Genomic DNA, 17803 nt, shown 5'->3' on the forward strand with positions numbered 1-17803 from the left:
TTTTCTGTTCATGTTGACTAGTTCCCATTTCTTCATCCAGGGACCAAGGATTCGAGTATTAAGTGCACCAAGAGCTCTTTCACTTCTGAATCAACACAAGTTTGGCACGTACAAACATTTTCCGGTGATTTTATGTTGAATCATATGGAAAGAGGTTCAAACACTGGTACAGTCATTTAATAAATGTAAGCTTATGCAAATGACTCCAGTAATTTAGCCATTATTAGAAAACAACAGGAGGCTTGTATTGAGTTAATATAACTTTTTGTCAGTGTATACATTGTATGTAATTTGACCAAATCGGTTTCATCTTTCAGTCGAAAGTAATAATTGTCTAGTACAACTCGAAATGCATTCGTTGCTACTGAGCTTTTTCGGATCTTACAAATTCCTCCGTGTGTCTGTTCGTGTGAACTAATTCCCATTTCTTCATCCAAGGACCAAGGATTCGGATATCAAAGTCTGGGTCTTCTTGAGGTATGGATTGTACCTGAAAGAAAAAAATACCGGAGAATGCCGAAATTGTATACGGAGAATACCGGAGAGTGCCGAAATTGTATACGGAGAATACCGGAGAATGCCGAAATCGTATGCGGAGATCACGTAATGTAACGGAAATTTCCGGGCGTACTTCCTTTATGTAACATGCTTTCTTAGTCTGTGCGTTGTAGAAAGATTTATTATTGTAACTGATCTGAAATCATTCGTTAATTGTAATGAAATGCATATTTTTAAACACATAAGTTTGTTTGTTTATTTGTTTATTTATGTGTTTGTTTATCGTTTTGGTTAATGCCGTTTTTAACAGTAACAGCGGACAGTTAACCTAACTTTTGTTCCTGGATTCTGTATCAGTACAGACCTGTTCCCAACAAGTAACTGCCAACTTTCCCGGTGGGGGACGAATGCTTTCATATCAACTCGTCACGAAGAACATGTGCCTCACCCGGGGATTGAACTCAATATCTCACTATCCGTAGACCTAGCTTCCCTCTCTCTATTGAGCTAAGCGGCCGGGCTTGAATATAGAGAATATTAGGCTACTGTCTTTCTTAACTTAAGTTTATCCACCGAGTTGAAGAAAGGTTTATCCACCCGAGGCTTGCCGAGGGGGATAAACCTTTCGGAGACGAGGTGAATAAACTGAAGAAAGACAGTAACTTAATATTCTATTTATCCTGCAGTCAATAAAATCTGTGTATAACATATATTTAATTTCAAAATGTTTTTTTTTCTATACAAAAATAATCCAGAATTTCACTCACTTGTGAATTCCTACGCCCTTCAAGTTCAACCCCCTTGTCTGCATGATCCAGTTACAAACGATTCCTTACAACATGTACAATAAAACATTATGTCATGCCTCATACTTTGTCTTCTGAAGTTCTGTGTATTATAAATCATCGGGGCTAACAGGGGATTCGCGTATAAAACAAGCAGAACGGTTTTGACTCGGATAAAATACAGCCGAAAACCACGCTTGAGATGAATTCAAATGCCCGCAGTCTTAACTTTACTCCAGTTTCGTACAAGACAATATGAGATAATGAAATTCCTTCCACCATGAATGGTTTAGATCCAATAATTACAATAAACGACTGCTTAAATCTGGTTATTTGTGTAAATTTCTAACTAAAAATGAGTGAACGCCAAATAAACAAAGTCAAGGACGATTCACACAGTCTTTAAAAACCGTCACCGTACCATTCCGTACGGAGGTTTATTAGGATAGAGTGTACCAATTTTTAAAAAAAAAAATTACCGTGGCCGTCCTCATAAAATGATGAAATGTTTGAGCTTCGAACACAGCCCAGTTTACATTGCCTATAGCACATATACTTGAAAAAGTAGTCCGTCAGTTGCATTGACGGTATAAACCTGCATTGACTGCATAAAGCTCAAGTTTACACGGCAGGCAGATATCGGCCTGATAAATGCATAGTGGTAGGATAAATATCTGTATGTTTGTAATGTGTTCAAATATAAACATAACACTTCTCGCACATAATTTGTATTTGAAGTTACTGGTCCAGTGCCTAAATCCGGACGGTGCTTAAGAATTCGGACACCTTTAAAAACGCTTTACGATCGTGATTTTTAATGGAATGAACATGATCGACACAGACGAACGCTTTGATGACCAGTTGTCAACAACAGTGTGTGAATGTAAGTATTTCCAGAGAAAATTACCTTCAAATATCCGCACCGCTAAAAGTAAAAATTGTGTGTCGTGGGGGATGACGTCATACAGCGCACGCCAGTTATTTGAGATGCGGCAAGGTACTTATTTAATGAGAAAACAATTCTGCCTGTTGCATACCACTCTTTTTCTTAGCTGATCAAAACTGACGTAAGAACATCATTTACAATTCTGTACTACCCTCAGTATTTATTTAAGAAATTTAACTGATTTCTGTTATATAATAATTAATTCAATAGAGAAGAAAATGCCAGCATTTTGCAGACAAGGGAAGCGATTCATAAGATAAAATCGGCGCGGCGTCATTATAGTGCATAGTTTCGTCAAAAAGTATAACGACAGCAACAGAATCTGCATGTGGTGAGAATGTTGTAAACATTATTGCGTATTATATTATTGTTATATTTGGCAGTTGCACATTAAATCAGAAACTAGTCCACATGATCACGTGATTAACAGGTAATAAAACTTCAATCGAACGGAGATGTCTACATACATTTACAGTACTGAATCTGACTGCTTTGTTTCAAACAAAGTCGTGTTCATTGTTATATTTTGGTACACTGATTCGTTGCATTTCATACCGAAATAGTGTCCGAATATTTAAGCACTCTGAAGGTCGATTTTGACAGCTTTTACTGGCCCACTTCGGATGACTTTTTCTATGATGAAATCAGTAATATACGATTTTCTTGTTTTGTATAGAGATTTATAAAGAACCTAAAATTATACATTTAAAATGTGATGCAAGTGCGGTTTCGGAATGCAAAGTTATCGTCATAAAACCACCAAAAGTGCCCGGATTTAGGCACTGGACCAGTATATTAAAGTCAACACATCAAAAACAAACATTTAAAGTTAGAATAGTCTTATACGACGGAGTATTTACCGTTGAGTCATCCTTCAACATTTTGTCCTGGGCCTCGTGTCTGTTGATAGAATCAAAACTTTCCCAGTCTATTTTTAGATTAGGGTCTTTGGAAGACCTCATCACAACAGCATCTTTTAGGCCATAGAAACATGCAGGATCCGAGGGACGCTGCCACCTTAAGTCAACACTCCAACGTACGTGATCGGACAGATTGTCAAGACTAAAATTGTTCAAACGGTATAAAGGACAAGTCTTTATTATGCTATAAATAGATTCTAAGAATGACATAGGCAGTGTTAGTTATGAATTAAATACTTTTTCTTAAAACAAGTCGAAATTAAGTTCCGCTATCTTCATGAAATATTCACAGGCTTTGAACTCTGAAAACTTAGAATTTAAATAGTACATAAGGGACAGAAAGACATAGTTCTGCTTTCCTATACAAATAACAACAGACACATTTCGCTGCCATAATACATAAACGGAACTTGTGTGTCAGATATTGTCAGACTTAACTGATTTTTTGTTGCCAATTCTCAACAGCACAAAGTACTTTGCGTCATATTGAAATGATATAACAAACACGAAATCATTTTATAGACAGTTTATTCAACAATGTATTATACTTACTAACCTTCGATGAGGAATCACATTGTTAAAGAGCACCATACTGCCATACTTTATTGGCAAAGTTTTTAATTGCTTCTTGACATCTATCCCTGAAAGACACAGTTAATGGTACTGTCCAAATTGAAAGATCGACAAGCTCATTATAGAAATATAGCATGGTAAGGGTTAATATAAAACTTCTCTACAAAGCAGGCACCGCTGCTAAGACTAAACGTGTTTTGGTACAAATGTTGCTGCTCTAGATGCATAGAAAGAGAAAAGTCCTTTCTATTAAGATACGCTTCTTCCTCTTTTGATGTTTCATTAACAGAGATTATACTGTATAACAATCAAACCTTGTGATACATGTTATATTGTACGTGAAAATCGTTCAGGTTGATTACTTATTAATAATAAACTTTAACACGAATTACATTTTTCTATACTAGAGTGGTACAAGTGGGTTACCTAGAGTATTCACCATTTCCTCCTCTTCCAGCATTGTGTACCACGTGCCTCCCCAACAACACTGGTGCCTTGCAACCAAACCAGGCTGGTGCCCATTTTCTATAATCTGAAACAACAGTTGTCGCACATCCGGGAATAAAATAGAAATTAAGTAATTTTCATGATTGATTACACGGGCGGGCCAGTTGGAAAAACCTTGGCATCTACAATTTTAAATTCGCAAAAGGTTGTTTTGCTCATCACATGATCTGTAGAATAAGTGCGTCACTCAATGTGCGTTTTCATCTCATGGACTAGGATAACTCTAATAACTACTCATCAAACCTTCCTTATATTCTGCCAATATATCCGAAAAGGAACCCTAGAAGGCGACAGCCCCTTTTAAATTTCATGTTTGATTCTAAGGACCATTTTTATACTAATATACGAGCATTAACAAAAAATGCCATCAGAGGTCACATTTTCCTAAGATATTGGCAGACTATTATAGAAGAGCGGATTTCTACTAACTCTTCTGTGACGTAAAGTTGATTGGTCCCCGGCTTATGTTTATGGTCGTGCAGAACGAGCAGTACGGAATCATTAACCTATTGACAAGGCCATGACTGTGACTGGTCGATGAATTTATAGGTGGGAATTTTTTATATTAGCGTGACAGCTACCCTACCTTTGTCACAAATTGACATACGGGCCTTATTTTATCTGTAGTGTAAATGCAGGTATTGCATCATCTTTTTGTAAATTTTTGAGTTATTGAGGTAAATGTCAGATTTCATGCATAAAATACCTCTAATGTTTTTCTGTATTTCATAACATAAATTTCCATGTAAAGTTCATTAAATTCTGTTCAGTAATAAGGAAGTTGATATTTTATAAACTTCAGTAATTCGTGATTTTATCCCCAAAACCACTATAATGGGCCTCAAATTCTCAATTTCAATTCGCGCCAAAGTAGTCAGATTTCCCGGCTATATCGTGAATCCCGTGAAAATGACAATAGTCATAGCTCACGGCTTAGCCGTGAATCCCATGAAAGTTAGTATTTGGCGGGACATTACCCTTTAAATAGACTGGAATAGATATGCCTTGCGCACACCACCTTCCGACATTATAGACGAATCTATGTCTGAATTATTTTCTTGCTAGAAATTTATGCTCGATCGAGGTAAGAAATCTATTTGTTAGATTTTTGTATGATTTTTGCATTACGATTTTTATTTGGTAAATTTTTGTTCATTCTACAGAATTCTGTAACATTTACTTTTCGGCACATGATTTTGGCTAGTTTCGGTATGTCAGGATAATTTATTAAATTTTTCAGACTTTTGTAAATTATTTAGAAAGAGGAGTCTAAACGTTTCGTTTATATAAGATGTTAGATTTATACTGAAATTTGTAACATGATAATTGTAAAGCACTGTTTCAAAAACTTATGTCAAACATTTGGTTAATTATGGAACGCCATTACTGCATTGTATTGTTATGTCTAAATCTATATGGCAAGTCTAGCACCATGTATGTAATATATTATTGTAATTTGTAATTGTGTGCCAGTCTATTGCATACACATACAATGTCCGTTTTAGTGTATGGCATTAGATATTATATGGATGCCAACTATCATATAACGTTTGATTTACATTGAATTTTGTTAATTTGTAGTTGTAAATAATAGCTGCAGTTTATCATGTCCGTATCTATAATGTTTCATCATATACTTTTCATATCTTTTTCATACTTTAATTTTAGTCTTTTAAGTAAGTAATTTTTGTAATAATGGAAGTAATTAGTGATGTATTTTAATCATGTGACGTCTGAACTTAGTAGCACATATATTTGTATAAGTAGCACGTATTATTTATGGGAGCCTACGGAGGTATGGTGTACCTAAAGGAGCAGTTTTATGCCCTGTCTTATTTGTTTTGCTATGGTGCTTGCCATATGTTATATATTTTAGCTTCTTCCGCCAGACGATTTTCCTGGTGATGTCATAACCCGGAAGTACAATGCCCGAGGTTCACTTGTCTTCACTCGCCTGGATGTGATATTCCCAGCGCAGAGCTTTCGTCCCATGGTTGTGCCGTAAACCGCAAAGACGATGATTTTTGTTATCCTCTGAAGTCAGCTCAGGGATGCAATCACCTACCACCATAGGGAGCCAATACGGAATCAACGTATTCACGGTTTAAAGGGACTAGAAGATATGTTGTCATATATTGTTTGTGCTACTTAAAGTTCACAATTAAATTAAAGACCTTTGTCACGTCAGATTAGAATGGAACTATAAGAACTTTTGTATCTAGAGATACTGAACTTTCTTTTTTTTTCTTTCTTATAATCAGTTTTTTTTTCATATCATCTATTCATTGTTAATAATCATCTTTGTAAATAAATTTGTAAATATTGTAAAGGGTGTTGATTTGTTTTGATGGTTACTGTCGCCGGTACGGCCTTTCCTGTCACAACCTTAGACCTTTTCAGCTGAACTAGTGGACTTTAACTCTTATCCTGCAAAATTTCTTTAAAAAGGACTGGCCCATCATTCAATTTCGGCAAAACCAGGGTTATACTAAAAATTTACTGACTGAAAATTAACAATGCAGACCATGATCGGCCTGCAAGGGTCGTCAAGGCAGAATCACTTGCCTCCAGCAGGCTAAAAGTTAAAGTTACACAAGGCTGAATATTCCATATCATAAACAAATAAAGCAGTTTTCCAAATTGAAACTATATATAATTTAATGTTCAGAAAAGCACTACTTTCGATATAACATAATTATGAACTTATACAGTTAAACCCATTAAGGAATGTAACCAAATAATAATTTCTGCAATGTTGTCAACATTCAACAGTGAGACATCATGGACTAAATATTGATATCTCCTTCAATTGCGTTCAGCTCTGCAGAGACCATCTCTGTTACGCTTTCAAATGACGTACACTTGGCCATTGTCCTGTTTATGAGAAAATTGTCACGAGTTGTGACTCGCACTCTAATTGTTTTACTGAAAATCTGTTGAAATCTGGCATGAAACTAACAAAACAAAGAAGGTTTCTGAATGTATCTGACTTTAACGATGGTACTTAATAGGCTGGTGTGTATACATTTGTCCACAGTGAGACCCTTCCTGTCAGCACCTACAGTGCTTTGATTAAAGAATGAAATAATGAGCCTTTAAAACTGGAATCAAAAGTATGTGACATGGTAAGTAAACCTAAAAAATACCTGTAAGCAGCCATTATTTTCATCAGTATCCAAGAACGGAATCCAGGCTGTAGGAATCAACACGTTATATGAGCTATTATCCGTGTATGAGCAATCTAAAACAAAAACGTTTCAACTACATGGTGATGCTGTATGTTAGACTGATAAACATTTCATTATCACAAAAACACAAGCGCATTTTTTGTTTCCGTCACAGACACATTAATCAATAATTCTGATATTTACCCATCAGATGGAGACTGATTAACACTTTACATATTACATCTATAAAGTACTCACCTTGATGCCAGGGTACTGTTGTAGCCTCATTTTTCGGAGTTTTTGTTCTGAGATTCCAGACAGGATTTCCAGCGATGTCAGGGCCAATTAATTGTTCGACAACATTCAACAGCCGCTCGTTTGACCATAAATCTTTCAATGCCTGTGTATTTGAGCAGCACTCATTACAATACTTACACCTAGTAAGTTATATAAATAGTTTCTATTGAATTGACCCCGTATTTTGTGTTTTTGTTGAAATGCCAAATGAAAAATCCACGGGGTTTCTTTAAGCCAGGTTTCGTACTTCGTGTGGTAAACTGAATCCTTGAGTGAATGTGTGTGCCTGAGCTGAGGTTGAAGGCATGTTTAAATGTGTTGACATTACATCAGTTTTAGAAATAAAATATAAGAGTGTTCTCCTTAGAAGCACTGAGCAAAGTAAAAAGTTCAGATCGGTCAAAGTCTTTGGACGAAGACGAGCAAGAAGGGCTAGTGATCACTACACTTTACTAACGTGTGCATTGTTTTTCTTTAAATGTAAACGTAAAACTTTGGTGACACTCTATCGTAGTTTCTGGCAGAGATAATCTTCTTGTGACATTTTTGTAACATAAAATGCTTTTGTGAATAACCCTCTAACTTTGGGCATGCTATTGCAACAACAAATAAATTATTATGTATAGATTCCATACGACTTTGCTTGTTATCGTCTAGTTGGGATAGATGACAATGTAACAGTTGATATCGTATTTATAGATATAGGGTATATGTTTGTTTCTAAATTACCATTAGATTTGGAAAATGCAGGTCCAAGAATTGTGCTTCTAAATTTTAGATACTTACTTTATGTTAAATTCTTTTAGATAAATATGTTTCACCACATTTGGTATCGGTAGTCCATACTTAATATAAACCGACTGGGTCTCGGTGGGACAACTATACATGAAATATCGTTATACAAATAAACCTGCAATGAGTGATGCACAGTTAATCCTTATTGAATTATACCAATGTATGTATGTTAAGTTCAAAATCTGATTTTAATGCTGACGTTAGGAATCTTTTACCACTTACTTTCTGGTATCCCGTTAAGGTTATCTCCTACCCTTTGCTAATGGATGTGCACGAAGCACTAGATCACGACGGCGAAACGCGAGATCACGATTTCAAAGCACAGTTTCGTTATTGTGATCTTGCGCTTCGCCATCATGATCTAACACTTTGTGAATGACCAATATAAGAGGGCAGGCGATGGCAATAACGGAAAGTGAAATGTTAGTCGGTAATAGCAAAAGTTCGAAATTCAATATTTAATTTAGCAAAAGGTTTGTAAATCTTAATGTTTTTGTTGCTCATGCATTTTTCAAACAAAAAATGTTCTTCATTTAACTCTAATACTGAAACTCATACTGGTTGGCGAGATAACCTCGGCACTAAATCGCAGTTGTTTGGCTATAATTTACTAATCTGTGTAAATATGTTATAATCTGCACAACGAACTTCAGCTCGTCGCTTTTCTGGTGACACCACAAAATTATATTTAGAAAAAAGGACATGACGTAGTAATGGGCTATAGATAGATCTAAAATTTGACCTTTTCCATCGCGGAAGTAGATAAAATCGGCAACAGATATTTTACTCATAAAATATCAGAAACATTAAAAATTATTAATCGTAATCTTTAATAAGTTGACAACAGCGGTATTATGCATATCTGAACCCTTTAGTTCAATGTATTTACTAGTACGTTCAGTGTAGCTAACTGGCATACTAGTAACACTCGGTCAGGTAACTGTCTTAGATGGGAAAACAACAGTAAATCACTCGTTCAATTTTATAGGTATCACTTTAGGTTTACCCGAGCTTCCTTCTTACACCTCTGTGTTAGATGTCTGCTGCCCACCGCGGGTAACTTCACAATACAGCAGCATGCGCATGCGCATCGGAAGCGGAATTCCCCGACTATTTGACAGCGACTTTCCAAGTAATTGTAAATACATTATATTCTTGCCGATTTTGACAAGATGTTCAGTAATTGTTGATAATGGATGTTTCTGGCCGACGGTGAACTCAGTTTTAAAGGATAAAAAGTTTAATCGATTTTGTTATGAGACGGCGAGGTTATCTTTTCGGCGACGTTATCTCGCCAACCAGTATGGGTCAAGTTTGAATCTGAAAACTGAAACTAATATCATGTTATCCAGCAGTACATGTAACGCTTCACATAACTAATTACATGTCTAAGAGGTGTATGTGTTAAATTTACTGTTAGAAAAGAGAGATATGTTAGCAGTTATTTTAGTGTAAAACTAATATTTTTATGACAAGCTGTTTTAATCTCAATATTCAAAGCCTACTGTTACCAGTGCTCAAAATACATGTACAAGGTTTCATATCTCATCATATCATAATAACCTTACATGTAATATGCTGCACACAGCAATTTTTATAAACAAAACACTCGTGCAGTCTGATCATGATCTGCACTATTCGCCATTCAGTCAGTACCATTTTGGTAAGCACCCCTTTTAACACTTAACGGTACTGTCCAAATTGAATGATGGACTAGTCCATTTTAGAAATTATGCAGACTAAAGGTTAAAACAGCTTACTTGCGGGACACTTCCCATCTGCTTAAAACAGAGAATGTTTGCTCCAGGGAATTCTTCTTCCAGTTTACAAAGTCTGTCTAGATATCCATGATCGCTGTATGGATCTAAAACAGAAGTAAGTAGTAGTAATAATACAATTAACGAAAAGTGCGCAAAAACATCGTTATAACCTGTGAACACATGAAGACGTGTGGTCTAACAAATAAAATCGGTTGAATACGTATAGGTCAATTTTTACAATTCGAATTTTGTACTAGAAATCATGAAAACAGTGTTCGAACAAAACTCTCTTACGGAAATCTAACTAAGTTCAAACTTAAAATCTTTGAAACTACATGTTATAAGTCTTTAGTGAATAAGGGTAATGACCTTATGATTTACTACTTCTTTCATGTAACATTTCCCAGATGGAAGTTTCTAGCAATGGCAATGGCGAAGTTTGACTTATCTGCACTAAATTGACAGTCAAATGCAATATCGTCGATTAGTATCATTATTTGGGGCCAACAAGAAATTTTAAAACACCTGCAGGTAGGTACAACACAGTAAAGTTAACCAGAAACCCTTTTTTGAAACAGTATACTACAAAAAAATATACCTTTAATTTTGCCCGCTTCATAGAGTTTGTTTGCAAGAACATCGACATACTGATTAATTGCATCCTTTACCGGCTCCAGCTCAGAGGGTTTAAAGAAATCATTCACTACAACGTATCCCTGAAAAAATAGATAATTACATATCATCCATATTGAATGTTTTGCATTTTACTGAAATACACAGAAGTTGGAGAGGAACTCCACTTACAGCAAGGCTGTTCTAATTAAAAAGCAGTTGAGAGTTAAGGTGAAATCCGCCTTAGCTCTGGTTATAAATATATCAGCGTATTCTAGATTTAATGCTAATTTTACATTGACTTCTCTCTCGCTCTGCAAACCTTCACTAAGGCTTTTTTCACATCCTTTTTTATTTCCCGTCTGTCAGCCTGTTTTTGTTCATTGTTCTTATCGAGTTGCTCATAACTTATTATTAACAAAATCTAATATATCAATACAAACCTTAAGGTGAGTCGTCGTCAGATCTAATATGACGCTGAGTTTGAATCAAAATGTTTTCTTTGATTTTCTGTCATAACGAAAGAATTTGAAAATTTGACAGAACTGCACCACGACCACTGACACAATTGGATCACGACCAATTACTTCTATACAATTTTGAATTCGTAACATTTGAGGATATCTAAAGCTAATGTATGTGTTTTAACTCCATCGAAAAGTTGTTTGAAGACATGACTTGTAAGAGCGCCCAATGGTCCAAGGGTTTCAGCTCATAACTTGTTAATACAAAGCATTCGGTTATTATGATTGAAATGAAAGTAATCACGGATAGATCAATGGAATTTTTGACGAACGGCGGATGCCTTATAATTTCAATACCTTACCATGTCGTTCGAACAAGGAACAATTAGTATTAAGCGAACTAACTACTATCAAGTACCTTAGTGAAAAACTTCCTGATTTCATCCTCTGGGAGCTGGCCTGGTTTAAGATCGTTTGGCTGCTCCGGCATAGCCCTAATATCGAACTTTTCAGGGAATCGCTCGCCAGTAAATCCTGGGTAACTTTTACCGTCAGTCATTTTGTTCAACACTTGATTACTAAATGTACTATCATTGTGTGTATCATTGATCTATATAGATTATCGTCACGGCTACAGATATGATTACAACACTGTTGCATTTAAGGTAGTTCTGTACGTTTGATAAACCGAATGTGAGGACGTAACGTTATTTATCCGGAAAACGTAGAATAAAGCCTGGATTCGGCGTACGGAAATGAAAATCATTTTAGAATTAATGGCAACTCGTGCGTACATTTATTACAACTGCAATGCAATTACCTTTAAAAGATTATATTAAAACCTCTGACACGTTAAATAATTCAATATTATATCTTAAAATGAGCTTGAAGTGTGCGGTACACTGTAATCATATTCTCAAATATCTCAACAGAAAAGGTTACACACGGACCTCTACATTTCATTTAAACCACATTTAAACCATATATTTATTTACGACTGTGAAAAGTTTCATTAAAATCTACACTGTCGAAAAAGTCCTACAAGCGAAAATGTTATGGAAGTTGCTTTCAGTATGAAAAATTGCGTGAAGTTCAAATTTTTCGAATCAGTCCAGGAACAAAAAACAAAAAATAAAGCAAACAACCACAGTTTTATCTGCTGATTTTTCTAACCATATTCCAATATTTTGAAAAATCAGGGTTTACTCAAATTCTACATTGTAAAAAGATTTCAATCTGAACGTGCGGAACTACCTTAAACGTTAACCAACGCTTACATGAACGTTTCTCACATAAGAGCTTTTAGGATTTTGGTGCGCGAATCACCCTGAAATCACTTGCATAATATATAATTTTAGTCTAGTAGGCTAGCTCATGTCCCTATGTTTGTTCAATCAACTACAGCTAGTTGTTTTTATTTTGACATTTTATTGCCACGGACTCCGAACATAGGTAAGGGTATAGCCATCAGATAAAACTTTTTTTTTGATGTGCTATTTTAGAGGCTTAAAAATTACATAAAAATGTTTGCAAAAATAACCATACGCCTCATCCGAGGATCGAACTCACGAACTTTTTTTTGTTTATCATCATCGAACCTAAGGTCTATGATTACCATTCTATCTTGTTTTTCATTTTTATTAACAATTCTGAATACATACTTTTATGAAATCTTATTCCCACTTGGTATCTGGACATTCTACATTTAAGACAGTTTCCATAATTGCTTCATTTCATTTTGATCCGGTTCCTCTAGCAGATCAAATATTGGCATTATATATACAATTTCTTGTTTCTCTATCTAAATGTTCTATAACTTGTTCCATTTTTTTCATAATTTTCCTCTGAAGACTACAAAACGTAGTCATAATCTCTGATTTTCGTCTCTTCCATAGCTTTCATGTTATCTGCAATTCTCATCTGGGTTTGCCTACTCCTTAATTCATTTTTATTTTCTGAGCGGGAATACTTAGTCTAGTGCTTTAAGAAATAACATTTTCTCTACCAGCGTTTAGTCGGCGACAGTTTCGCTGCATTATTTTGCTCAACATAACAAATACTGTAAATACATTAATCAATCTTCTCAGTGGAAGAGATCATAATATTTGTTCTCCGTCGAAGGTTAAGGGGGAAAAGTTAGGAGCTTTAAACGAACGTCCATCCTCCCTCCATATCTACTTATTGGTGCTTGTTCAGTTTGCAGGTTGCTGTGGTTAATAGGATAGTAAGACCCCTTCCCCATATCGCCGCTGTTCAGGTAATTTTTTTGTCTAGGTGTATTGTTCACCTTTCTTGCTGATGCGTTGATAGCTGAATTGTCATTACGTTGTGGTTGATGCTTTCACTTTGGGAAGTTTTGCACAGCAGGTGGAGATTTCGGTCGAAGATTTTTGTGATCCCGGATGGGGAAGCATATAGTCGCAGCTTCGTCCGTCCGTCCGTCCGTCCCGCAGCTTTACTCCTCAAGAGGAGATGTGCATATTGTCTTCATATTCCGGCTGGATGACGTTTCACTGAATCATTGCTTTTTTAGTATTCAATTTAGTACAATATATGACCATTTCATGTCCGGAGCAACCATAGCTTGGAATTTAGCGAAACTTCATAGAAAACTTTACTACTAAGGTGACATGTGCACATTGTCTTCATGTTCCGGTCGGATGATTATACGGAATTATTGCCCTCTCTAAGTATTCATTATAGTACACTATAATACCATTTTTGTAGCAACCACTAGATGGAATGAATCGAAACTTAATAGGAAGCTTCAATATTCTAGAAGATGCGCGTGTCATCGTCATGTTTCTATCGGATGTTGTTTTTTTCACTGAGTTATGACCCATTGACTATTCAACATTGTAAACTATACTGCCGTTCTTATCAGGAACATTTCGCAACAACCCGACACTAGATAAGCCGTTGGACAGTTTTTTTTCTGTTTTTTTTACATAGTTATGGAACCTGTACAAAGCATGCCAGATTATTATACCTCACTTTTGTCTACAATGGTAAAATCCCATTACCCGAAAATATTTTGACTATCAGAAACATTTTCAGTCTTTTTGACACGTGACCAAGCGAAAGTGACTGTCAGGTCATGTGACCGCGCTGATATTTTGAATGTCATATAAGGGCAAATAACTGCTTCAGGTATTTAGCCATATGATTGCCTCCCTTGTACACAATGTCATATTGTAATGACGTCGCTATTCGGTGTGTACACAACTGATTACCGCACTAAAGATGAAACTGTTGAATTAAATGAATCAAAAACATTTTTAAAACTTTTTTATGTGTTTAGTTTTGTTCGGTACAAAAAAATAAATACCATATGGCAGCGTGTGTGACATTGATATTGTCAACCCTCGGAACAGAATGTCACGACTCGGCTATCGCCTCGGGTGACATTCTGCCCTCGGGTTGACAATATCAATGTCACACACGCTGCCATATGGTATTTATATAATATCACAGTGGACAAGCGTGTGAAGTTTAAATACATGCACTTTATTGGATACCGAGATACCAACTTACATACAAAGGTGCGATATCATACTGCAGAATTGGGTAAAAACCGATTCTATTATCTTTCCTTGTTTATCGAGATCAACGCTATACATTGTTGTCTCCCTTAGATCGCCTAGCTAAATATCGATCACTATCTGATATTTTAGCGAGTGTTGCAAACTTATGGTTCGGCTATCTCCGCTTATCGTATCACGGGAGGTACCGGTCATAAATAACTAGGATCTTAGAGATCTACTGTAAAAACGTGGGAAGGGTTGAATGCATTTTACACCAATTTTTACCGGTAAAACAAGAACAACAAATATAGTCATCTTTATATTTAATTTAATTATTACAAGGTTACATACAATGTAACAATTGAATTTTGTTTTTCATTTAATTTAATGTAAACACAGAACGGAAATATAGAAGACACTACGTTATTTTATTCTTTTATTTTGTATGGTATATCAAAATACGATCAATCATTTTCAATATTATAAATAGATTAAATAGATGTGAAATACGTTTTATTTTCTTTTTTTATTTTACATTCAATGGAACTTTTATTGAAATGAAAATTTAACTAATTAATCAATTATTTGTATTTAATCATATTTAATTTGTCAAAACTAATTTTGCTATGTAATGAACATTTGAAAAAACATATTGTCACACACTAATAAAAGATACAAAAAACAACAGAAAAACAAACTAACAAATATACTTTACAATGTAAAAGGTATCTACAAAGGTGCATTATCAAAGTTTGTAAAAGTGCAAAGAAGAGTTGTGGAGCTAGTGAAATGCAAGTCAGTTTACCTCAGTGGAATGGCGTGCGAAGTTTCAATGATTTCCCACAAGTGGTACCGGCTTACATACAAAACTTAACGCTGACACGGACGCCGATGCCAACGGATGTGTGAGTGCAATATATCTACCTATTCTTCGAATAATAATATGATAAACATTGGTTGGATTTAGCTTCTGTGTTGTTGTAAACAGGCTTTAAAAATAACAAGATAGTACTGGGTACAACAATAGATTTGCAATAACCAATATAGCTATCCGTCTCATGTATCTTTCCACTACAGTTGTATTTGTTGCGGCCTACTTTGTGATGTTTGGCCATGGCCGTGTTGTTGTCTGTGCTTCCACGAAATCTACCCTTACTTTTCAATCGTTTAGTGACCAGTTTATTTTAACGAAAATGTATATTTCTTAAAAGCAACATATCTTTAAAAGTGACATTTATTCTATTTGTTACACAATACCTTAATAAAAACCGCATATATTAGAACAATATTGATACTATAACATATTTGAGTTTGAAAATATCAGAACTCGGCTGCAATTTTGTTTTCCGACATTTGGCCAGTAACAAATAATTATTTAATTTATTATTTTCCAGATAGCTGACATTTATTGTTGAAGTCCGCATACACAAATTATGCTATAAATTTAATGTATATGAGGCCAGATACTAACAAAATCATTTTATTGAAATCTTGACTGTAAATGTTTTATTCAAGATATCACGTCTCAAATGTCTGTATATCCGTAGGCTTCGGTCACAATGTTATAAGTAATATCTCAAGTCTAAAATGTCTGTATCGTTTCACCCTTAGCCTGCAATTTTTAAAATTGACTGGTCCATCATTCAGTTTACGCAACACCATTTATTATTCAAATGGGAGCTTACTAGAAATTTACTGACTGAATAGCGAACAGTACAGACCATGATCAGCCTGCACGGATCTAGGTTTGCACTGGTCGTAAAGGCAGAATCACTTATCAGCAGCAGGACAAAGGTTAAAGTATGTTTAAATTGCAAAAAAACTTCATTTATGTAGGAAATAGCGCATCTTTGTTCTTGCTAGTTTGGTAGTCTTGTAAAAATTTATCAGAATTACTATTCCATTCAATAAACTGTAATGTATTGTGAATACCTTCCATATATTTTGTGAATATATCTATACTTTGGCTTTTATACACATAAGACTCCTTAAATATTGGAGAGTTTTGTAGTTCATTCATATAGTTATAGCGATGATACAGTCTGAGCCATAAATCGTGATTATGAATTATTTCACTGAAATTTGCCCTTTTAGATGAAAATGGTAAAAATACTGTCTCTTCTACAGCCTGACTTATAAGCTCAAATCTTATTTTATGAAATGTTTTTCTCACAATGCTATAAATTTCCATAACTGCTCTGCGTTCAAAGCAAAATTCTTGTATTTCAGTACAATTTATGGTACTCCATTCGTACAGACTAATATCTGTCAATGTCCAATTTATTCTCTTTAATATAGTTTCCTTAATTCGGCACCCAAGTCTGCAATCAGCCACGTCATGTTGAAAGCTCAACAACATGTTTTTGTATGACTGACGTATGTATTTGCAAACGCGGCTTTCTGTATCCATTAATTGAATTAAATATGCAAAATCTTTGTGAAAAATAGCATATTTTGTATCAAACTGTTTTAAATAATCTCTGTAAAAATTTAATACTTCCAACGCTGTTTTTTTCCACTCATCCCTTGCCGCATTCTCACATGTATCTATTTTAATGTTTGCAGTTTTCAAAAACTGCATTAAAATTTTATTCCATGTATTCATCTCAATGAAAAATGATAATTTCCACTTAAATTCGTTAAGAGTCTTCATAAACTGTTTTGATTTTGTAACATGAATCACCTTTTCTGCGCAGTTGTAAGCTTTAATTTTTCTGTAAGTAGTGTTTGGTACAATTTTTGTGTATGACATTATACACTGGACATGCTTTTTCTCATTTCGTGAAAATGTATACCTAAATTGAAGCTTAAATAAAAAGTACAGCTCGGCTGTTTTAAGTGGAGCTTCAAACTTGAGACCCTGAGTTTCTATAAACTGTGTGGTTTCATCATATTGAAACACTTTCGACATGTATAACGGTGTAAATCCATCTCTATTTTGACATTTCAGGATAT

The 17803-nt window shown here is 35.0% G+C and overlaps 1 protein-coding gene across 1 annotated transcript; it reads right to left on the reverse strand.

Moving 5' to 3' along the window:
* Positions 1-161: 161 nt before the first annotated feature.
* Positions 162-11924, reverse strand: LOC123552472 (uncharacterized). Its single transcript, XM_045342157.2, has 9 exons — positions 11743-11924; positions 10847-10964; positions 10249-10352; positions 7655-7796; positions 7376-7470; positions 4149-4254; positions 3706-3790; positions 3090-3291; positions 162-490 (listed from the first exon to the last, which is right to left on the reverse strand). The coding sequence occupies exons 1-9, from the start codon at positions 11881-11883 to the stop codon at positions 362-364; spliced, it is 1122 nt and encodes a 373-aa protein (XP_045198092.2). The 5' UTR covers positions 11884-11924; the 3' UTR covers positions 162-361.
* Between the last annotated feature and the right edge of the window lie 5879 nt (positions 11925-17803).

This window comes from Mercenaria mercenaria, chromosome 15, assembly GCF_021730395.1.
Source record: "Mercenaria mercenaria strain notata chromosome 15, MADL_Memer_1, whole genome shotgun sequence".
Taxonomy (NCBI): domain Eukaryota; kingdom Metazoa; phylum Mollusca; class Bivalvia; order Venerida; family Veneridae; genus Mercenaria; species Mercenaria mercenaria.

Excerpts from the sequence above, each read along its gene's own strand:
- LOC123552472 (XM_045342157.2), bottom strand. The coding sequence starts at position 11,883 with ATGACTGACGGTAAAAGTTACCCAGGATTTACTGGCGAGCGATTCCCT. Across the intron at positions 7,471-7,654 it reads AACAGTACCCTGGCATCAAG|ATTGCTCATACACGGATAAT; the intron begins GTGAGTACTTTA and ends TTTTTGTTTTAG. Across the intron at positions 3,292-3,705 it reads AATGTGATTCCTCATCGAAG|TCTTGACAATCTGTCCGATC; the intron begins GTTAGTAAGTAT and ends GAACAATTTTAG.